Source organism: Camellia sinensis, chromosome 5 (assembly GCF_055761805.1).
Source record: "Camellia sinensis isolate YWXY chromosome 5, ASM5576180v1, whole genome shotgun sequence".
Classification (NCBI taxonomy): domain Eukaryota; kingdom Viridiplantae; phylum Streptophyta; class Magnoliopsida; order Ericales; family Theaceae; genus Camellia; species Camellia sinensis.
Genome location: NC_138965.1, coordinates 39,972,258 through 39,996,488, shown reverse-complemented (window position 1 = coordinate 39,996,488; position 24,231 = coordinate 39,972,258). Strand labels below are relative to the sequence as shown.

Below are 24,231 nucleotides of genomic sequence, written 5' to 3'. Positions count from 1 at the left end.
CCACATTTTAGTCGGTCAAGTCAGGCCAACTAACTATTATTATTATTTTTTAAATTAAAACTGCTTTAATTATTAATAAACTAGTCTATGTCAAGAAATAAGGAGGAAAATAAAAAAAAAGAAAAAGAAAAGTCAGGTCAACTAACTATTATTATTATTTTTTAAATTAAAACTGCTTTAATTATTAATAAACAAGTCTATGTCAAGAAATAAGGAGGAAAATAAATCTATATAATAAGGCACAAAAGTTTTTGAAAAATGTATCAAAATGTATGTGAGATACATTTTGATTCAATGGCTGAGATCAATTCTAAGAATATATTAACGGTTGAGATCAATAGATCTCCCGCCCAAGACTTCTCTCCCTAAGCATCATCACCTACCCACGTCTGCCTCCTCACTTTCCCTTTCTATCTCTCTCTCCCTCTCCCTCTCCCTCTCTGTTCTTGAATACATCTCTCTTTCACAGATACATCTCTCTTTGTTTGGGATAATCATTGTTCATTATCCACAAGTTTTAGGTTTTGGATTGAGGTTTCAATGGCTGCTGAGGACTCAGATTGCTTTACCCAATTTGTTTCGAAAACACTTGAGACAGATTCACTTGAGGGTGAAGCAAAAAGTGTCAAAATTGGACTCAGACAGAGCGAAGCTGAACTGGGTTCGGGGAAGAAGATGAAGATAAGGGCTGAAATCGACACGTTAGCGCCTTTCGAGTCTGTGAAGGAGGCAGCGAGTCGATTCGGTGGAATCGGTTTCTGGAAACCCAATTCCCACAAGCCCTCTGAATCTTCTGAGGTCTGCTCTCTCTCTCTCTCCAAGCAAAGTTTATTAATGTTTTTGCTTTAACCTGTTTCACAGATACATCTCTCTCTATTTGGGATAAAGAATCGGGTAATCATTTTTTTGGGATACTATGTTCGCTTCCGAGCGTTTTCTAGGGTTTCGATTCCAATACCCTAGAACTGGCTTCAATTTTTTTTTATTAATCTCAAGAAAGCCAATTCGAATTGTACATTTTATTTTATTGACATAGAATTATAAAACAAAAACAAGACAAGTGGTTGAATGGAGGTAGCTATTGACATAGAATTATTTTCTGGAGCCAATTCGATTGACAAAAACAAAAACAAAAACAAAACAAGCCAATTCGATTCCAATACCCATAGAATTATTTTCTGGAGCACTATGTTCATCTCCATTGGTATATTTACTCTTTCCTTATATTATATTTATAATGCATATTTATTTAGATTTGTGTTGTGATTGAAAAAAGAAGAATGGAGGTAGTAGGCATTTATATTGATATTGATTTATGGGTTAATGTTGTAATGTCGTACTGATTTATGGGTCATTGTTTTATTATTATTATTATTATTATTATTATTATTATTATTATTATTATTATTATTATTATTATTATTATTATTATTATTGTTTATGGAAGATTCTTATGTTAATGAGCTAACAAGGAAGGTTGGGGTTTTGAGAATGAATTGAATTCTTTATGTTTTGATTTTGTTAATTATACTGCACAAAAAATGAAGCTTTATGTAGATTTGAGTTACTAGGGTTTTGATTCGATACCCTCGAACTCACATGAATGGGTGTCGTATATTTTATGTTATTGGCATATAAAAAGCAAGTGATTTTGGAGCTCTGTGTTTAGCTCAGTTGGTATTATTACTCTTTCCGTATGTTATAATTATGATGCATATTATGTAGATTTGAGTTGTGATTGAAAAAAGAATAATAAAAGTGAGTATGCTGTAATGTTGTATTGATTTTTGGGTCATTGTCTTTTATTTATTATTATTTTTTTTGGAGAATTGTTATGTTAATGAGCTAAAAAGGAAGGTTGGTGTTTGGAGAAAGAATTCTTTTTAATTATACTGCTAAAAAAAAGGGTACTTTATGTAGATTTGAGAAAAGTGATGGTGAAAAAAAAGGGTACTTTATGTAGATTTGCTAAAAAAAAGGTTGGTGATTGCAAGCAGTTTATAGGGTTTCGGTTGTATACTTCAGAATTCACTTCAATTTTAGGTAAGAGAAAAGTGAATTCATATTGTACATTTTATGTTATTGACATAGAATAAATATTTAAAAAAAAAAGAAGACAGAGATCAAAGCAAGTGATTTTGAAGCTTTATGTTCAGCTCAATTGGTATAATTACTCTTTCCTTATATTATAATGCAGATTTATGTATATTTGAGTTGTGAATGACATATTGTAGGGGGTTGGATTCTTTGAGTTACATATATTTTAAAGAAGACTATAGGTAGTGATTTCATGAGTTGCAAATCAGTGATAAGTATTTAAAAATAATGAAGAGTGTTTATGAACATTATTTTTTGTTTCAATGCCAACACAAAGGTTTTTGAAAATGTATCAATGGTTTATGAATGAAAATGTATAAGCTGTTTGCTTTATCCATTTTTTTTTTTAAGAGTGATAATGTGTTCATTGAGGGCAAGTGTTATTTTTTCTTATTTTTTACTGATTTCAGTTTGGATTTTCTTTTATTCATTTACATGTGAATTCCTGTTGTTTCTTTAGCAAAGCGTATACGCACACTTATTCCTTATTTTTTTGTTCAATGTTTCCTTTATAATTATTATCATATAGTCTTTTGTTGAGTGACATTTTGAAAAAGAAATCAACAGGGCACTAACCGATCCCCAGGGAAGACTAAAGTTTTTGCTAATTTAAGGGAGATTTCTTTTTCTTTTTTCCTTCAGTTTGTGTATTGGATTTCAAATATTTACTTTTAGATTTGTGGATTATGCTAATTAGGTTATACAACTATTTCTCTTTTGGTCTACAAAACATGCTAATGTGTTTTTATCTTTATTAGTTAAACATGCTGAAAGCCCAATTTTGTCATGGTTTGATTCTAGGCATGTAATTCTTTATGTGTGTGTGGATGATATGGGTTTGTGTTTCCTTCACTACAAGAAATTACACATTTGGCGACTAAATTTGGCAACCAAAATAAATTTAGTCGCCAAAAGTGTCATTTTTGGTGACTAAAAAATATATTAGTCGACGTTGGTTCGAAGTTTAGCTACTATATTAATTTAGTTGAGATATGCTATTTATTGGCGACTAAAAAAAAATTAGTGCTAAATATTAAGTAATAGGTGACCAAAAACCTGTTTGTCAGTGATAGTCTATATTTTAGGCTACGAAAAATTTAATGTGATCGTTGTATACAATTATTTGCCGACAAAAGAAAGTTTAGTTGTCAAAGACCATACATATTTTTTGGGTTACTCTTTGCCGACCAAAGAATTTCGTTGCCAAATATGAGCTTTTCGTGACTAAAAAAATGTAGTAGTCATATAATAGCTGTTCCCGGGAAGTTAATATCTCCTTTTTAACTTCTTAATCATTGTTGGAAACATTATTTTCATTTATTTCCCTTTTGAACTACAAGAGAGGTAGTAGTCATACTCATACACGAGGCAATACATTTGTTTAAGTCTTATTCAAATATGAATTTAAGAAAATATTAAGACCTTCGTATGGCCGGTCTATTATGAGTCTGGCTGAAGAATGTATCAAAATGTACAAAGGTTTTTGAAGAATGTATCAAAATGTATGTGAGATACAAAGGTTTTTGAAAAATGTATCAAAATGTATGTGAGATACATTTTAATCCAATGGCTGAGATCAATTCTAAGAATATATTAACGGTACAGATCATAATAAAGGACAAAGATTTTTGAAAATGTGAGATATATTCTCTCCCTCAGCCTTCCACCTATCCACGTATCTCTCTCCCTTTCTGTTCTCACCCACGTCTCTCTCCCTCAGCCTTCCACCTACCGACGTCTCTCTTAGCCTTCCCTCTTTATCTATTTCTCCCTCTCTGTTCTTCTTCTTTCCGCTTCTCCCTCTTTATCCTTCGCCACTGCTCATCATCACCACTCGCAAGGGTTCAATTTCGCTCGGCTCGCAAGGTAAGACGCTGCTCATCATCACCACTCGCAAGGTTCCCTCTCTCCTCTGTTATTGAAATATTTTTGTTGCTGCCTTAGGGTAGTCGATTTCTGCTTTCGCCGCTGCTCATCATCACTACTCACAAGGGTTCGATTTCGCTCGGCTCGCATGGTAAGATGTCCTCCATTTCTGTCTCTCCCCCTTTTCCCTGCTCTATTTTTACGATTTCCCTCTCTCATCTGTTTGATTTTTAAAATGGAAAACTATTTGTAATGGAAAAGTATCTATTGGGTTCAGATTGTAATGGAAACTTGGGTTTTATTCTGTAGCAAAAGTGTTCATTCAAACCTAACAGATTCATAGCAAATGTATTCATTCAAAGTTCGATTTCTGCATCTCGATTTCTGGTTTGTATCTCTCTAATCTTAACATTATTTTCTAATCTGAACATTATTCAAAGTTTGTATTCAAAGTTTGATTTTTTTTTTTTTAATTTAGTATTCAAACAATCTGATCTATTTTTATAAATGGGTATTTGTAAATGGAAAGCATTTTTTTTTTCCAAACTTAGAATCTGTTAGGTTCTTCTTTTGTATTCAAACAATCTGCTCTATTTTTATTTTGTATTCAAACATTCTGCTCAATTTTTTTAAATGGAAAAGTATGGAAAGTATTTTTTTCCGAACTTAGAATCTGTTTCGGTGGCTTCAAGGTTCTGAAAATCGAATCGCAACCCTCCCTCTAGATGCTCTCGAACTCAGCTAGCAAGGTAATATCGATTTCTGCCTCTCCCCTTCTCTCTCTGTTTCGCTTTGGTGCCTCATTTGATTCATGGTGTAGTCATCTGTAACCCTCGCACTTTGGTTCTTATTTCTTTGGTAACGTTTGGTAGCCGTCACCCTGCTCTACCTTACCACCACCATCGACATCCCCACTACTCTCAATGCTACCACCCACAACTATTATCATCACCACTATCTAATAGCCATAACCACCAATCTGTCACCACCACTAATAAATGTGCATATTCAGAAATATAATATATAAAAAAAATGTGCATATTCAGAAATATGCACCAATCTGTCACCACCTCTAATAAATGTGCATATTCAGAAATATAATATATAAAAAAAATGTTTAGGTTGAGTTTATGGTTGCCAACTTGCTGTATATGATATTCATGTTATAAAGGAAAGTTTTTGTTTAAGTAACTATTTAGATTTATGAGTCTCTTACTAACAAGTGCCACTAAAGCACATGAAAAATATAAAAAGAAACATAATACACTATTTATTGAATTCAATATATTTTTTCTTGAATTCAATTACACTTTTCATTGAAATTAGAACACTTCCTAACCATTTCACCTATTTTCACAACACTTTTACTCCAATAAAAGATAACAAATAAAAATAAAAAAAAAAACCATATCTATATATTCACCAAATATATATAATTTTGTTTCAGACTTTAGGTGTCAGTGAATCACTCGGCAATTAAATCTCCTTAGGTAGTTGATAAGTTTGAAGTTCATTTAAAATTTCCCCGCCCTTATATGGCAACATAGATGGAAACCCAACAAAGCATAAAAGTAAGAAGGAATATACTCTGTAAATCAAAATTGATGGCATGAAGCATGTAACTAATGTATGAAGGTTTTATCACAGACTTCGACGTTCCAACGCCTGAGGAGCTCCCGTTTGAAATTCTATCATCATTTGATACAAAGAATACAACTGTATACCCAAATGAACTCATTCGCAAACCTGCCAACGAAGATAATCCATAAGTAGTACAAATAATAATAATAATAATCCTCCTCCTCCTCCTCCTCCTCATAATAATAATAATGACAATAACAACAATGATGACAAACTCCAATACTGATATTCATTGGTTTTATTTGCAGAGAATTTACGGAAGGATAAAACTCCACCGGCATTGTTTTTCAACATTGTTAGTCCCTAGCCTAGACAAAGGAGGAGGATTATGTGTTAACCAAACAACCAACACATCAAAGTCCTATCAGATTTTGAACATGAATCTGAATATGAACATGCAGGTAAAGACTATGGCTGAATTTACTTAATTTACTTGATAATCCTGATTTTTTATTAGTTGGCTCCGTGCTTAGTTTTATTTGGAATATTTGGAATACTTGATAGTTTTAGAGTTTAGACTTTCATCAGTTACAAGTTTTATTTAAACTTTCCATTGCATTTTCAATGTGGTGGGTTAGATTTTTTGAATTCCCAATACATTTCCCCCCGTTTATGATAATTTATTGCCTATAAAACCCACCATAATCACTATAAAGTGTATTGTTTTGTACAGTGATTAACAGTTTAACAATTTTAATTGTGAACCTCAATTCAAAACTTCCCCCAAATGGGTTTATTGTACACAAAGTGATATGAAGAGGCTTTTGAGCATATGGGAGATCCCATTGAGCATATCAAACTGCAATGTCCTTAAATTCTTGGATTTGGGGTTTAACCGTCTGAATGGGAGTATTCCAATTGAGGCTGTGGGTTTGAAGAGTCTTTTGGCTTTTCAATTGGGGAATAATTCGGTTGATGGAACTGTTCCAGCAGGGTTTGGGAGCATTGAATTGCTTGAGGTTCTGGATTTGCGTAATCTCAAACTGGTTGGCAACATTCCTGAAGAAATCAGCAATTGCAAGTTTCTTCTTTAGTTGTGAGTCCAATTGCAACATTCCTGGAGAACATAACTTTCCCTGCTTTACAGTTCGTTTATCACAAAGCTGGAGGAAGCAAAAATAAATGAGCAAGATAATGCGTGAGTTGAGCAATAAGAACCAAGTTCTTTATAATATCAGCAACATGCAAACTGTTTTTAAGAAGTGAGGAGTGGTGAGTTTGAAGAGAAGTATGACCAACGTGAGAATAAAGGGAAGATGGTTGTTATTTTCAACATGAATGGTGTCATTTTCCGGAGTAGTTTGTGTGAGAATAGAGGGATTTTATCTCTTAAGTTGTGTGTTTTGAGGCACCCATATTTGGAAACGACTGTTGATCGGAGGAGATGTTCATAGCTGCAAATGCATAGGGACATCATAGCATCCAAATAAACTAAAACCTTTGATTGCCATTAAATATTAGCCAAGAGCGCTAAAACCTTTCTTGGTATTTTGAAGAGTGTGGCGAAGATAAGAGAGTTAGAAAGAAGTAGCAAATACAGTGGAAGCAGCCACATGAAGAAGGAAATGAGAACAACAAATGGATGTGAAAGGAAATGCAAACCAGATGGTCCCAAAACTATGAATGCTCAGATACCATACAGAACTCTCGGATAATCAATAACAATTTTTTTTTTAATACATGATATGATGTTTACGTTGATACTTTTGCTAGGTTACTGTAGACACCTGTTGAAATCCTTAATGTTGCAGGTTGGGTATGTTAATGAGCTTTTTTATGAAATAGGTGATTATATCTCTTATCATTTGGCATTAAGGGTATGTTTAGTCTCTTTATGAAATAGAAAATGCATTGCAAAATCTCTTTATGACTGATATGAGTTGGTTGACTGATATGAGGAGTGTTCTCTCTCTCTCTCTCTCTCTCCCTCTCTCTCCACATATGCACATGGATTTATATTTGGTACTACTGCTTATCAACCAGCAAATTAGTCAAAGAAGATCTTTTTACATTATTTTGAATTAATAAATGAAGTGGCTATAGAATGGATGGTTTTTTAATACTCTATGTTAAATGGACTGTTCAAAATAAATCAAATACCCCGTGTCAAACACTTGACACTTGAATAAAGGTGTGCCATATGTATTCGATACTTTCCATCAAACACTTCTTACATAATTGTATTCAAAACTGTCATTATAGATATATTTTGTTGCTTAATTGCTATAAAATGAGTAAAATGTCTTCTTTTTATTTATTTATTTTTTATGCTCTTATCTTTCATAAAACACCATTTTATCCTACAAAATAAATTAAAAATATGAATATATGACCCTTTTCTGCTAAGTCAGCATACCCTTTAATTAGAATTTTGATTGCTCTGACATCTAAAATTTGCATCCACACCTGCATCTGTAACTGTGTCCATGTAACATTGTTAATACTGTTGTTTCCATGTATTGAATGTGTTGGTGTGGCAATCGTTGTCCATGGGTCAAGTTTGCGTGCAGGGTTTATGTTATGTGCTTATTTTTAGTAATTCTTGCAGCAAAGAGATTGTCAAAAGCTTCCCCTTCAAGGCCAGCGGGAATGAAACTGCTTAATAGATCACAAGAAGCAGGAAGAAGAGCATTTTGTTGCTCCAGCTGATACCTGAACTTGGCTAGAGAACGACTGTGAGTGATTTTCCTCATTTTAATCCCTCACCTTTAATTTAAGTTCATCTCTTGCCGTGGTGAAATGAAAATTATATCTCAGAATTGAAAATCTATCTTAGAAAATTCTCATGCCAATCGTTTCCTCTTTTAATAGGTAATCCGGGAACTATTGAAATTCATTTTTTGCTGATCCAAGTTGAAAACATGCAACACTTTGTAGGAGCCGTGTCTTACCGAATATTTGTTGCATGTATGTTGTATCTTGAAATAGCTTTGTGACAATTGAATTATTTTACATGCTTAGTTATGTGAGGGAAATGAATATGGAACTCAAAATGAAAATCATGGTCATGGTGCAATACTTAAAGTCTGGTTGATGAGATTGATGAGGTGAAATATTATTTTATTTTCACGCTTAATAATTCTTTGAGCTCAACTTGATAATAAGATGAAACACCTTGAACCCTCATTAAGATTCACTCAAGAACAAACTAGTCAATCTCATCCATGAGATAGACAAGTCAACCTCAATCTTAATTTCAAGGGTAAATTACACTGACCTCTATTGAGGTTTGAAGAAAATATAGCAAATCCTACAGTTTTGATATAATTACATTGACTTTTTTGTTAATAAGGTTAAAGAGACCAAAACTAATGCAAATGGTATGAAAACACAAAGATGATATCATTTTTTCATTTGTACAATTAATGATTTTTTGATGAAAAGAGGATTGAGTGTATTGTGTATATATATATATATTTCAATCTTGACGGGAGATTAGTGTAATTTATCCTAATTTCAAAATTAACTATGAAATGGATTTTGATTCTTTGTTGTGCAAGTCTCTGCTATGATTTTACTATACTTCTAATCACAGCAGGGCATGTTATTAAAGAGATGATCCAACAGTTTAGGTATAATCTTAACCGTAACATCCCAAAATGACATTATTTTGGGCTAAAAAAAAAATTGAAGAACGTGCGTCAGTTTGTGATTGTGGTGGTTAACTTGACCCCACCTCCAAAGATGAAAAAGTTGAATACAAAAAAAAGATCACAGGTTGGGACACAACACTATCACGATCTATATAATAAGGCAAGAGGCTTTTTGAAAATGTCTTAAAATGAGTCTTTCTGCAACAAAGCATGGTGCATTTCCCTTTGCAATAAATATCCTTTTTGGTTTTTTTACTTTCTATCATGGACAATGGGATTTTTGAACCTTGATATCTGCTACAGTGGCCACAAGGTATCATTTGGCCATGAAATCCATTAGGACATCCATCTTCAGCTAACTTAATTTTGGTTTTGTGTTGTACAGACCTATATGTTTAAGTATGATAGTGTTCATGGTCAATGGAAAAAAAATGAGCTTAAGGTTCAGGATTCTAAGACCCTTCTCTTTGGTGACAAACCCGTCGCAGTCTTTGGTATGAGGTATTATAAGCTGATTTTGCTATCTTTATATTTCATTTTATTTTCAAAATGGCACCCTTTGATTATTAATAATTTATTTTTTGATTTTATTTAGGAACCCAGAGGAGATCCCATGGGGTGAAGCTGGAGCTGAATATGTTGTTAAGTCCACTGGAGTTTTTACTGATAAGGACAAAGCTGCTGCCTACTTGAAGGTTTGCCTTTATTTTTCTGCTTTCTGGATTGGTATTTTGATTTGTGTGCATACTTTCTCTGATATAGTTGAAGAGATATATTTGTCTTGCTTTCATCAATATTGATTTCTGGTTCTTTTATTTTTTTAAATGGAAATGTTGCATGTTGAATCTGTTTTCTTCTTTGGCTAAAATACCAATGCTGGTACAATGCCCCACTCATGAATTTTGACTTGACATGTTATGCTCAATTGGGCAATGTTTGTTATTTTGTTGGCTTGCAAATGTTCATGACGGCATGGTTTGTTGATAGTATTGCTCTTGATTTTTTTTTTAATCACCAGGGTGGTGCAAAGGAGGTTGTCATTTCTGCTCCAAGTAAGGATGCTCCCATGTTTGTTATGGGTGTCAATGAGAAGGACTACAAGCTAGATATTGATATTGTTTCCAATGCTATCAACAAACCATTAACATTATCAATATCTAGCATTGGAAACATTATTATACCCAGTGTGTTAGTGTTCCCCTTCAATTACTATGCATTTGTCTACACCATTAACATTTGTTGTATACAGTTTTTATTTATTTATTATTATTATTATTTTTTTTTTTATGGTTAATTGATGGAATGTTTTCGATATATTTCAGGGAGGAATTTAAGGATGAGGAGATGGTTGATGTGAAGTCATTACACATTCGAAACTTTCTCTGAAGTTGAGTTTGTTGGTTAGTGCTTTGCTTTGCATTTAACAATTGTTAGGGTACTCATATCCATCAATTGTTTCTCTATCTTCTTTGATTGAAATTCATTGATTACCTAGGGACCTGTCTTAAAAAGAGATGTAATCCTAGATTTAATAGTAAACCACTTGATTATCTTTTCGTCTATTGTTATTGGTCGGTTTCCAAACAAAAGAAATTTAAAAACTATGCCAATATACTGTAAGAATGTGATGGATCGCAGCCCTCTAAATCTCTATTCTCAAATTTTCACAAAATCTTAAAAAAGGGTAAATTATAAATATGCCCCTGATGTTTGTAAAATATTCTCACTCTCTCTATGGAAGCTTGCATTTTAAGATTAGTATCCAGAGTTTGGTAATGAGGTGCGGTGTTGCCTTTAAGTCAAACTTGGTTCTAGATCATGACACAATGCAATTATACAATTGGATTTGTTGATTGGGATTTTATTTTATTTATTTATTTTTATTTTTTGTCAGTCAAACTTGGTTCTTATGTAGTTATAATTTGATTAGCAGCAGTAGCACTAACTGGTGTGCATTTAAGTTTTAATTTCTTTTAAATTGCAGAGCACTGACTATTGTGCATTATTTGATATTTTATTTTTTTTTTATATTTGATTTGTTTGGAATTGTAGAGTGCAGTCTGTTAAATATATTTTTATAACTGCATTTTAATTTTAATATTATTTACACCGCGCCTTTAGGCACGGGCATACGCTAGTAAATAAATAAGGAAAGTGGGCAGTAGAGAGTAAGAGAGAGAGAGACAGAGAGAGAGAGAGAACAAAAATGGTGAAAAGAAGGTAGGCGAAGGGCAATTAGAAAAATCTTGATCCTTGGATGAATTTAGAAATTAATCTCAATCCTTAAAATAAAATATATTTTAAGACATTTTGACATATTTTCAAAGACCCTCCTATTTTATTATATAGATAATAATTTACTTAGGCCTCATTTGGCAACTTTCATTTTAGTCAAAAAGTTAAAAAAGTCACTATAATTATCACATCACTCTTCCAACTTTTCTGCCAACCTTATTCTCAATAGAACAAGGATAGGTACAATCTAATATTTACAAATGTAAATTTGATCTAACAATTGAATTAATCCTCTCTAAATTTTCCTTCAACATGAGAGGGAGACGGTGGTGTAGTGATTCCCCCACTTTTTCGATCTCCCTCTTCTCTGTCTCTCTCTTGCCAATCCTCCTCTAGATTTGATATTTATCTCACCAATCCAGCCATTATAGCCTTACCTTCTCTACTCTCGAGTTCAAAACTTTAAGATCTGGCTTTAGGTCTTTTCACAATCCAAAGACCGATGTTGCATAACGCGTTTGTTCACGTTAGGCGACCTCCTTAACCTGAATAATCTATCTTGACCAGTGGAGGTAGGGGTCTTTAGATTCCAAGTTGAAGGTTGTGGAATAGTGTAGTTTTAGATGAGTTTAGTAACGATTTGGATATTGATTTTTTTCTGTTTGATTTTTTAATTTATTGATTTAATAATCATTCCCCAGTAAAGGTATATTTCCTCCCTTGTGAGGGCCTTTTCTCTTCCTCTATCGAGGCTTGAATCCTCTTTTCTATGGAGACTTTTACCTCATTTTGAGATCTTGTGATATTATTGTACTAAATTGATCTAATCTTTTATCGGTTTTGCAATGAAGATTTTCTTTCCGATCCAAAAAAAAAATAATTTTGCATTAATCAAACATGATCAATTTTAACATGGAAAACAATCACTAAAAAGTACAAATAAATATAAATGTTATTTGATTAAAAAACTACTGATATCCGATCAATTTAATTTTTAGCAAGTATGTTTTACTCGATATTCTCTAAAAAGTAAATGATTTAAATTATCAAAATAGGCCTCAAAATAGACCCAATTATCCGTGCAACAATTATGTGCAACAACCATTCCAAATTTGACTTTTGCCTTTTTTAACCAGATGCCTATCCATTTAATCTAAAAAATTTATAGCCAAGCTGGCTGCATAGTCTTCTCAAGACAGAACTACTCACTTTGGAGTGATTAGTAAAGTAAGTTCAACCACTACGGTTATATAGAAAATATTGGAGATTTTATATTTCATATATTTGTAATTGGGAAAGTTATAAATTAGTGGGACAGTAAAAAAATAATTGTATTATAGATGAGGCATTGAATTTTCGTGCCTTCTTTCCTTCTTCCTCCTTGCATATATCTGCATTTATTTTCCTTTCAAAGAGAGTACAAATGTATGTTCGCTGGACAAACAGTTTGTAATGCTGCTACTTTTTGTTGTGGATCATTTTATCCTAAGAGATAGACGTCCAGATTCTGATAGCACCATTGGGAGGGCGAATCTGTCTTAAGAAAACAATGTTAAACATTGGACTTGATCCTTTCGGAAAAAATATTCTGTAAGTATTTTTTCTGTTTTTCTAGTTTTATTGAATCCACATTTATCCGTCCCTTTTTCCAGATTGGGATTTGTTTCAGTAATAAATTAGAATCTGTCATTTTAATTTTATTGTTTATTAAATCAAATTCGGTGTTTAGTGCATGAAGAATATGTTGTTTTTCCAAATACAGTGAAAATTATCTAACCCAATCAACAAAATGAATGGAATCATATTAAACAATGTTTTCCGCAATTAAAAAACTTCAATGGTGTGAATCGTTGAAAATGGTGTAGCCAGTAATGTCAAAATAGTATTGTTCCTAGTGGGTTAGTTGATCTTGACCCTCAAACTCTACTAGGATTGGAACAAAGCATATTATACGTCCCTAGAAGAAAATATACTCAATGAAATAAAACAATATCAGAGGGCAAGAAGTGATATGCTTGTTTTTTTTCTTTTTGTTATTTAAACCATTAAGTTACAGTCTTATCAGGTTTTAGCCAATGATCTGTTTGGGGGTTTTCAAAAGTTAAGTTTTAGTTTTTGGATGTTTTCACAATCTTCCTAGATTCTTCTTTGGAAAGTGACCCAATAACATGATTTGAAAGAATTTTGATCAGTAAATTAGAGGCTATATATCTACACCATCAGAATTGAAGGTTTTGGGTCTATGTTGAAAATTTTAATGAGATTTGTTTCTGTATTTTTGTATATTATGATTTTTTCTGCAAATGTTATTTTTGTCAATATAAATAATATATGCATTCAGAAAATAATTTAATTTTTTAATATAATTTAATAGGAAATTCTATAATGCACCCTCTATTTCGGGGTGTGTATGGTATGTATCAATTATGATGTTTGTAATTTTTTTGTTATAACTTATTGTAGTGTTAATTATGATTTGGTTATGATTCGATTGTAATTCATTATGATGTTAGTTATGACTCATTGTGATATTAGTTATGACATAAATCATTTGTTGTATGACTGAAAATAATTTAACGGTTAATTACTTGAAAGGCCTATTGGTAAGGTTGGTGCTTCATTAAGTTATCTTTCTTGTTTTCTAACCCATAAAGTCAAATATTCAAAACATTTATGTATATATGACCATTTCACCCTTATTAAAAAGTGAAAGGAATTGAGAAGTGTCAATTTATTAAGTGCTTATAAAAAATTATTAGGTGTTACAAGTGCATCACATGACAATAGGGGTGCAACTTGGACAAGTTTGGTTGGATTAGGAGGTTATCCAAGCCCAGCTCAAATTATGCTAAGACATGTTAAGATCTGAATTGTATTCACAAGTTGTTTGCCCAAGTCCAACTCGAATTGTCTGAGTTGTCAGGATTGCAAAAAAAATTTAGTGTTTTTTTTTTTTTTGGCAGCGAAATTATTAATTTATTAAAATTAGACTCTATTTACATTTTTTTTAAAAGAAAATCATTAATAACATCAAAACAAATAATTTATATAATGTAAAATTAAACCCTAAAGTTCTATCTATGCTTCAATTTGTCCCCTCCGTCCATCTCCATCTGTGTAAGGTAACGATTGGAGTTTAAAGTGAAAAACACTAGGGTTAAAATGAAAAATGCGTGAAACCTTGGAATTTTTTTTTTTTTGTGTGTAATTAACCACTTTTTTAAAATTAAAAGCACTAAAAAAAAAAAGGGTTAATTACAAAATAGATCCCAAGGTTTCACCTTTTTTTCACTTTAAACCCCAAAGTTTTTCACTTTAAACTCCCTCCCTTACCTTATACAGATAGAGATAGATGGAGAGGGCAAATTGAAACATGAATGGAACTCCAGAGTTTAATTTATCGAAATTAAAACACTAGGTTTAAAATGAAAAATGCGTGCAACCTTCGGGTTTTTTTTTTTTTTTTTTTTTGTAATTAACCCTAATATTTTTATATATATCTATATATACAATTCAAGTTTTGGGTTATTCGAGTTGTTTGATATCTTTGTCTAAGTCCGTCCAAATTTTATTCGGGCTTCCAAAATTTTGCCCAAGCCCATACCAAATTCAATAATAGCTTGCTCAAGCTCTAAAAAATTTCAGAGTGGGCTCGGGTTGAACCCACCCAACTCCTCTACATGACAATGTTATCCACCAATCGCCAAGAATTATGCTTTATGCCCCAATATAAAATTGTGGGCCCTAACCTCTCCATTAATCACAAATCTTTTGATAATCACCTAACAATGCCTTAAAAGTATTATATATTTTCCCTTATTGAAATGGTATTATTGATGTAGCATTTTACTTTTCTTTTGTTATTTTAGAACTTAAAATTTTCATAAATTTTATTATACACACTTATTTTTAATAAAATTCAGATTTTTGGAGTCTACACAATGAGATCTATCAACTATGATCAATCTTGAATGTAAAATTTTAAAAAAATAAAATATTATTTTTTTTAACTATACAAAATTAACAATTTCTCAATTTGCGAAACTATCCAATAAAACTAAGAAATTTCTCAATTTTTTTCCAGTATTAACTGATAGTATTCTTAATTTTTAAAACATTTCTCAATTTTTTCTAGTTTTAAAACTGAGTCAGTTTTTCTAATTTTAAATTGAGAATATTCTCATTTTTCAATTTTAAAAAAAATGAAAAAATTAAACAAAAAAATTTTGTTAGTTAAGTAAGTTAAGAAAACTTACTATTAAAAATGGTTTAAATTGTAAATTTATAGGAATTTTTTTTAAGGTCTCTAGTATTAAGATTTTTTTAAAAAAAGGACATGTAATATTTTCGTAATGGTTAGGGTCCCTCAACATTTTTTCAGATAAATTTCGATCCAAAAAATTTTTGCAACACAGAGAAATTTCAGACAAATTTCTCTGGTTTGTTCAATTTCTTTGATTTTCTCTGTGTTTTGAAATTTTCTCTATGTTTTGAAATTTCTCTAGTTTGATTACAAATTTCTCTATGTTTTGACTAAACCAGAGAAAATTGAACTACAAAATTGAATAGAGACAAACTCATAGAGAAATCATATTCATATATATATGTATGTATACAACCCCATCTACCTTAAGCTGGTTCCAATTTCTCTCTGATTCAGAAATCCTACTGGAAATCTTTTGCACAAAACAAGTATTCATCAATGCATACATATAAATTTCTAGGGTTTGAGTTTTTAAATGCAAATTCAATTTTCTTCACAAATCAGAGATAAAAGAGAGTGATCCATCTCACAGTCACATCTGCCATGAAAGCATCGAAATCCACACAGAACTTGTAATCAAAGTACTTCGCAGCGAGGGTGATTGTATGCGGAGACGATCGCGGCGGTGTCGCAAATGTTGTTGAGGCATCGGCGTGGAAGGTCAAGGAAGGAAGAGAGAGAGAATGAGAGAATGAGAGAGGGTGTGATATATGGGTGGATGAGGGATCTCTCCCATTACTAAAAGTTGGAGAGAGATGTTAGACTAAATTTTCTTAAACTTATAATAAAAAATATATTTTTATTTTCATATAATTTTGTATTTAAAATTAATCTTGTTTGATAGATTTCATTGTATTGATTATAGAAATATAAATTTTATAAAATATATATATATATATATATTGTAAAAATTATGATGATTTGAAATTTTGAAAATCAAAACAAATGTTACATTACCATATATATATATATATTTATTATTTTTTATAAACAGTTACAAATGATGAATAACAATTCTTTGAAGTGTAATTTCGTCTATTAACAATTAATAGGACTTGAAGAAATAAAAAAAAATCTTATCTAAGACTTAATTTAGTATAAGTTCACAAAATGAGAATTATGTGCAAATGTCTCATAATTTAATTATGACATTTGTAATAATCGATATTATAAACGTCATAACTTGCATACGCAATTCAATATATTAATTGAAGTTTATAACATTATAATTATGCTCGTTAAACGAATGATCAATAGTTGATTGAAGGTTTTAACATTATAATTTCACCCATTAAACCAACTATCAATACTTGACACACACAAAAATACCAAGCATTTACAAATATTTGAAGACTGTCGGTGTTGATTTTTGACCTCACAACTAAACTAAATCTCTTTACCGAGATCCTAGGAAATTAGCCATACAGCAAATGGAAGAATAGAAGAACCCAACACCTGCACACAAGAAGATAACAAGCACCATTGTGGCTGTAACGCCCTCAAAATTTACCCATTATATATCATTGACATGCATTATTTAAAGAAGACAATTTTATTAATTCATTCATCAGAGTATTACTAAATAAAACATTACATGTAACATCGAACAAAATGCCCTACAGGCTTACATCTTTCCAAGCCAACACTTGGATACAAAAAAAAATATGAGTTCTAACTCAATCCAAGAAAAGCCCTAGGCTTGAATGTTTACATGTACTAATAAATAAAGACAATTAACTAAAGGTAGTCTTCTTCAATCCAGAAGCCAAACCCTCCCAAGCTAAGTCCTTGGAGGTAGTTTATCACCTGAACCTGAAAATGATGTTCCCATAAAGGGTGAGCCACAGCCCAGTAGAAATATACTAAACCACATATAAGCAATGAATAAAGTGATAGCATTCAACAGATGGTTAACCAAGATAATCAATTACTTCATTTTACAGTCTCATGACACTATTGTCTAAGATACGTTTTACTTTCCAATTTTATCAACATAGCTCAGAACCTGGCCAAACTTACAACAGTGAATCACATATATCAGATTCACATTCTTCCAATATCGACAAACAAATGAGACTCAAGCTCAAATCAAAACACTTCATACTTCCAGATTGATACACATTTTGGTGCTGTATCAATAAAACATTTCTATAAAAATAAGCACACATAAAAGTGATGCTAATGGAGTCCATCCCCTATCTCCTCCCAACAAAATCCAGTTTAGAGGTCCATCCCCTATCTTCCCCTAAACCGTGAAGTACATCCCCTCTCTCCTCCCACACACAAAACAATGTATGCAAATGCAATGCTCAAACAATACACGTATATTCTGTATCAATGCCATAGTCAAAATTAATGACTTAACCAATGTGATTAGTTTCAGTTATTCCTAATCCACATGCAATGTCTACAACAATCACGACTATCCTCCACCGATAGCCCAAAACAGTTATTTCTAAACTGAAAATAACTATGTCAACAATTCAATAGACAAATGATTCAAATTATCCAATTACACCATTTAATCAATGAATTCCCCAATTCCATGAATTTAACCATCTTTTCCCAATTCCATGAATTACTTATACAAATTAATTCAATGATACAACTAGGGTTTTTCCCAAAATTTACCAAAATATCCCCAACAAATCAAAATACCAAAACTTAGAACAAAACCTATAAAATGGAGTAGGAAATCCCTACCTCGAAGAAAATAACACAAATGGTGAAGACAAGATGAGTGCCCAAATACCAAAGTGCTCCAAATCGCCAAATGTTCAGATTAAATGAAAGCCCTCGACTCCCTCTATCTTTTTAATGAAGGATCTAGGGTAGAAACACACCCTAAGTGGATCAAATCTAAGAAAGAAGGTGAGTAGGGAGAGAGAGAAGTCGGACCTAGGGTTTGGGATCAAAAGAAGATGAAAAAGACTGATCAAAACCCGCTGCTGCGTATATAAACTGGACAGGCTCGCTCGAGCGAAGACATGGTCGCTCGAGCGACCAGACACAGAAAAGCAACGCTCGAGCCAAGGAAGCCTTGCTCGAGCCAACGACCCAAAAGCTCGCTCGAGCGAAAGAAAACTCGATCGAGCGAAGAATTCAAACCCTCAGGTCTGTAACCAGACTCACGCTCGAGCGAAGAAACTATCGCTCGAGCGAAGAACGAACTAACTCGCTCGAGCGAAGAAATTCTCGCTCGAGCCAAGAATGCAAAGCTACAGGTCCATACTGGACACCACCTCTCGCTCGAGCGAACAACTCCTCGCTTGAGCGAAGAACCAAAAACCTGGACAGCAACACTTGGTTTCTAAACCCAACCAACCTGAAACAAACCTGCCCAACACATCCTATAATTCCAAATGAGAAAATAAGGGACAACAACAACAATTATACAATGACAAAATCTACGGAACCTAAGTCCGGATACAATAATCAAATGGGAAAAGACCGGGGTCGCTATAGTGGCTCGTACCTAGGGCACTCCGACGATGAAGTTAGTCAACAACCTCACAAGATATCGGCACAAGTAAAACAACTCTTAATTAAAGCGTACCTTAAACCCACGGGGGTGCCTTACTTTTATAGCTAGCAGTGCCCTCGTCTCCTAGAAGTCTTACTTCATAGGACTTTATTCTTTACAAGGATAACATCTATCTTGGACTCCTCTTATTCAGATTAAGATGTATTCTTCTTAGAGTCCAATAGCGATCCCGGGTTTACCCTTGTTGTACAGTGATCCGGACATGTGTCCGTGGATGTTGGTAGTTGTTTATCATCTTGTTTGCATCCTCTTTACTTTGTATTTTGAGTTATAGGATGTGTTGGGCAGATTTGTTACAGGTTGGTTGAGTTTAGAAACCAAAACTAGTTGCCCAGATTTTGGCCTGTCCGCTCGAGCGGGGGTTTGGGCGCTCGAGCGGGGAATACACCCATCCAGTATTTCCTGTGCAGTGTTGGACGCTCGAGCATGGGATTAGCCGCTCGAGCGGGGTTGTGTGAGTTCCGCTCGAGCGGGAAGTTGGAAGCTCGAGCGGAGACCTGGCTCTGTAAAAGTGCTGGGAGAGTGCATCCGGCGCTCGAGCGGGAGTTTGGCCGCTCGAGCGGGGGTCTGTGAGTGACGCTCGAGCGGAGTGTTTGACGCTCGAGCGGGGCGACTGGGTTTAAGTCCCGAGTTGTGACTTTTCAAATCACTTTTTCACTTTCTCTTCTCTCTCCTACTTTTCCAAAAAACACCATTGTTGAGCCTCTCACTCTAGAACTCTACCTTCTCTCTAGGTTTTGATCTAGTAGGAGTGATTTGCTCATCTTTGGCCTTTACAAAAAAGTTGTTGATCATCGAGGGCTACATTTTAATCTGAAAATTTCGGGTTTTGGAGCACATTGGGTTTTGTCATCTTCTTCTTTGGGGCTCCGGATTTGAGGTAGGGATATCCTACTCCTCTCTATGGATTTTGTCTTTAAATTTTAGTATTTTGAGATGTTGGGGTTGGTTTGGTAATTTTGTGAAAGTTTGGGACTTTTGTGTAATTTTACAAAAGTTGGGGTTTTATTTGTAATAAACCTAAATGCATGTTTGGCATAGAGAAATGGAATAAATGTTGAATCATTGATGAAAATGGGACCTAAGGGTGGAAATGGTAATTATGGATAATGACCTAATTACATTGTTTGATTAATTGGGATAATTAATTGTGAGAAATGAGGAAATTGAAATGTTGATTGAATATCCATTGTGCATTTATTTTCTGTTTAGAAATAATTGCTTTGGGCTATCGGTGGAGGATAGTCGTGATTGTTGTAGACAATGCATGATGATTAGGCAAACGGAAACTAATCAATGAAATGTGTCATGGAATTTGACGGTTGATAGAATACATTAACTGTATGTATTGAGTGATTGTATATAGAACCAATGTGTTTGTATACGTTATGTGTAGAGGAGGAGATGGGGGATGTACTCCGCGGTTTAGGGGAAGATGGGGGATGTACCTCTAAACCGGATAGTGTTGGGAGAAGATAGGGGATGAACTCCGTAGATACAGCTCATATGCTTGTCTAAAGAAGTGAAGATAGAGCTCATATGCTTATCTTTGTGAAGTGTAGATATAGCTCATATGCTTATCTGTGAATGTGGGATATTGTTGTTATACATATCTGTTGAGAATGTGGATATAGCTCATATGCTTATCTGTGAATATGGGATATTGTTTTTATACATATCTGTTGAGAATGTGGATAGAGCTTATATGCCTATCTGTTGAAAAAGGGAAAATGAAAGGTAACTTGGACTCATAAGTCGTATGACATAAATATGTGATTTATGTGAAAGTTTCAGTGTTGGCCATCTATCAATTGCTAATCTTTTAGTCATTGTTCATGGTTGGTTTAGTGTATTTCTACTGGGCTGTGGCTCACCCTATATGGGAATATCATTTTCAGGTACAGGTAGCATGCCACCTCCAAGGACATAGCTTGGGAGGCTAGAGGCGGACATACTTTTGTTGTTTTACTTTTTGATATATTACATGTAAATTCAAGCCAAGGGCTTAATGTGTATGAGTTAGTACTCTTTTGTTGTAACCAAGTGTTAACCTGGAAAGCTGTAAGCCCGTAGGGCATTTTGCTTTTGTTGTTAACATGTAATACTTATGTAATGGAATTCTGATAAATGGAAGAATGTGGTTATTTCATATGTTAATGAATCTTATTTAATGGGTTTAATGTTATTTGTTTGAGGGCGTTACAAGTCCCATCTCTATCCAAATAGAGAGCCTTAAACCATCTAAGACTCTTGTCCTTTATCTAAATATCTTAGATTTTGATATGATCACACCATATCTTGGCAACATGGTCCATCCACGTGGCACCTCGGCTAACAACTTCAGCCACGTGAACAATCCTAAAAATATGTCCCCACAACTGCCCCTAGGTTCTATTGCCTCGACAATCTGATGTGATGAAACCAACATCGTTAAACCTTCCAACATGTTGGCTAAACAATATGTTGAAGGACATTCCTCTGACTGAGATAATGACTCGTCAGTGTCAAGAAAATAGGATTCAAGTGTCCATTCATCAAGAACCAAGAACCAACATGTTCGGTCTCATTCAAGTCCAACATCTCAACATAGATCGCACTACTAGCTGAAGTCATCACCTACTAGTTCAAGAGTCCAAGACTCCAACAAGACTTAACTGCTCCTCTTCCTCACTCTACATGTCATCTCCAACTCGGTCTCGTTGCCCGATGTCCGAAAGTGAAAAGACAGAAGAGAGAGAGATAGAGAGAGAGAGAGAGAGAGGTTTTGATAAATTCGAAAGGGTGGCAAAAAAAAACCAATGATTTCAAATTCCTTGGGCGATGTATCTTGCTGACATTAGCTCGCGTTAGGCAGCATGTGACACAATCGATGGAACGCTTCTGTGCCGTGGGTGTGATGGTTGAGTTTGTTGTGACTTGACAATTTTCGAATCTTGGAGTTCTTGAATTAGCAAGTAATGACCACGGCTAGTAGTGCAATCTTGGTTGAGATGTTGGACTTGGAGAAGATAGAACATCTTGGTTCCTAGGTCTTGATGAGTGGACACTTGAGTCCTTATTTCTTGATGATGACGAGTCATGATCTCAATTAGAGGGATAACTTTCATCATGTTGTTTAGCTGACATGTTGGGAGGGTAGACGATATAGGTTCCATCACCTTAGGTTGTCGAGGTAACAGAACTTAGAGGGCAGTTGTGGGGACATTTTTTTGGGTTGTCCACGTGGCCGAGGTTATTTGTCGAGGTGCCACGTGGAGGGACTATGTTGCCAAGGTATGATACGATCATATCGAAGTTTGAGATATTCGGATAGAGGACAAGAGTCCTAAATGATGATAACTACTTGCTTGGGTAATGTTGTACTCTGGGAAAAGTTCATTCTAATTTGAATAAGTGGAGTCCTAGATAGATGCTATCCTTGTAAAGGATAGAGTCTTATGAAGTGGGACTTGTAGGAGACGGGGGCATTGCTATCTATAAAAATAAGGCACCCCTATGGGTCTAAGGTACACTTTAATTGAGAGTTGTTTTGCTTGTGCCGATATCTTGTAAGATTGTTGACTGACTTGATCGTCAGAGTGCCTTTAGGTGGACGAGCCACCGTGGTGTTTGTTATCTTCTTGTGTGCTGGTGTTGCACTCTTCTATTCTTTTGCGTGCTCTATGGCTAAGTTCTTAGGATCTCGACGAAGAGATCTAGTTTGGTTGTGAGATCAAAAATCAACAACCACAAAGACCTTATTAGCACTTAGCATCAGACCACCAAAGACGTAAGATGATATCAAATGACTTATAAACTAGACTGGATCAATGATGGTGGGCTTCCTCTCCATGAGATTTAAAAATAAATCCTTGAAAAATTATCGATATGGTCCTTCTTAAAGGCCCTCTAACAATCAAGTTAGAGATGATTGGAAAAGAAGATAATAGTGAGTATGGGAGTGTAAAAGATAACTAGCCTTTGGGGTTTGAAAATTAAAAACAAAAAACAAAAAAGGACTCACTTTTCATTGTCAACATTTCACATGAGAGAATAATTTTTTAGCCTCTCGGCTAGACAAAGTGTGTGTGATTATAAACATATGAGATATAAAAAAATATTCAAACCCAAAGGCCTTATGTTTTTTCTTCTCACCATTACCAGAGGTGTTGTTGGCCTATATAGGCTCACCGCGTGAGTTATATCAATGATTCAAATCACTCGTATTTAAAGGTCCATCGAGAAAATCATTCTTACAAAAAAATCAAATTGATCAGAATACTATAAATATATTATTAGATTACATTTGTCTCCAAACTAATAAATGGTTCATATTCAAAATTATAATTGACATTTATTTTTTAATGACAAATGTAATCTAAGCATTTGGTCAAGGTTATTTAAATAATTTAATTTTTACAAGAATGATATTTTTTATGAGCTCTTTAATGTAAACAGTTTCAATTATCAAAGTGATCCTTGTGATGAGCCCACAAAGACCCTACATCTCTAACTCCTAACCATTGTTTATAATCTCTCCACAGTCATAGTGGTTGAAACCTACCAAAGTGAGTACCATTCTACGGAAGTAATTATGTGTTGTGAATATTTTATTACTTACAATGAATTATTATGCCTATCCACATATCTATTTTTATACTCAAAAAATAAAAATAAAAAACACTTTTATATGTGAACTAAGGTGGTTTTTGATAAAGTTGAAAACTAAAAATTGAAAATTAAGTATTGAAAATTGATTACTGAAATTTTTAAGCTGAAAAACTGTTTGATAGGAATTTAAGTGCTAAAATAAAAATAAATTGTTTGATATGTATAAAATCAAATTTGAAATTTATTATTTTATATTGTAATGGTAGTGGTGGTGGTAGCTGTAACAATAATAGTGATAGTAAACTAATGATGATGCTTATGGCAACAATAACAATGATAATGAATGTAATAGTAATAGTGGTGGTGTGGTGGTGGTAGCAATAGTAGCGGTAGCGATGGTA

The 24,231-nt window shown here is 33.6% G+C and overlaps 1 protein-coding gene across 6 annotated transcripts; it reads left to right on the top strand.

Moving 5' to 3' along the window:
• Positions 1–640: 640 nt before the first annotated feature.
• Positions 641–10,844, top strand: LOC114271068 (glyceraldehyde-3-phosphate dehydrogenase, cytosolic-like). 6 transcript variants are annotated; one of them, XM_082868672.1, is made up of 7 exons: positions 641–798; positions 5,853–6,005; positions 8,153–8,279; positions 9,583–9,698; positions 9,793–9,892; positions 10,216–10,381; positions 10,520–10,844. In XM_082868672.1, the coding sequence occupies exons 4-7, from the start codon at positions 9,589–9,591 to the stop codon at positions 10,552–10,554; spliced, it is 411 nt and encodes a 136-aa protein (XP_082724798.1). In that variant the 5' UTR covers positions 641–798; positions 5,853–6,005; positions 8,153–8,279; positions 9,583–9,588; the 3' UTR covers positions 10,555–10,844. The 6 variants fall into 6 exon arrangements, with proteins under 6 accessions (XP_082724798.1, XP_082724794.1, XP_082724800.1 ...); XM_082868674.1 differs by having other exon boundaries at positions 643–798; positions 10,216–10,249; XM_082868671.1 differs by having other exon boundaries at positions 643–798; positions 10,216–10,385.
• The last annotated feature ends 13,387 nt before the right edge of the window (positions 10,845–24,231 follow it).

Coding starts and splice junctions, on each gene's coding strand:
- LOC114271068 (XM_082868668.1), top strand. CDS start 9,589: ATGTTTAAGTATGATAGTGTTCATGGTCAATGGAAAAAAAATGAGCTT. Junction 9,699..9,792: donor GTCGCAGTCTTTGGTATGAG/GTATTATAAGCT, acceptor GATTTTATTTAG/GAACCCAGAGGAGATCCCAT. Junction 9,893..10,215: donor AAGCTGCTGCCTACTTGAAG/GTTTGCCTTTAT, acceptor TTTAATCACCAG/GGTGGTGCAAAGGAGGTTGT.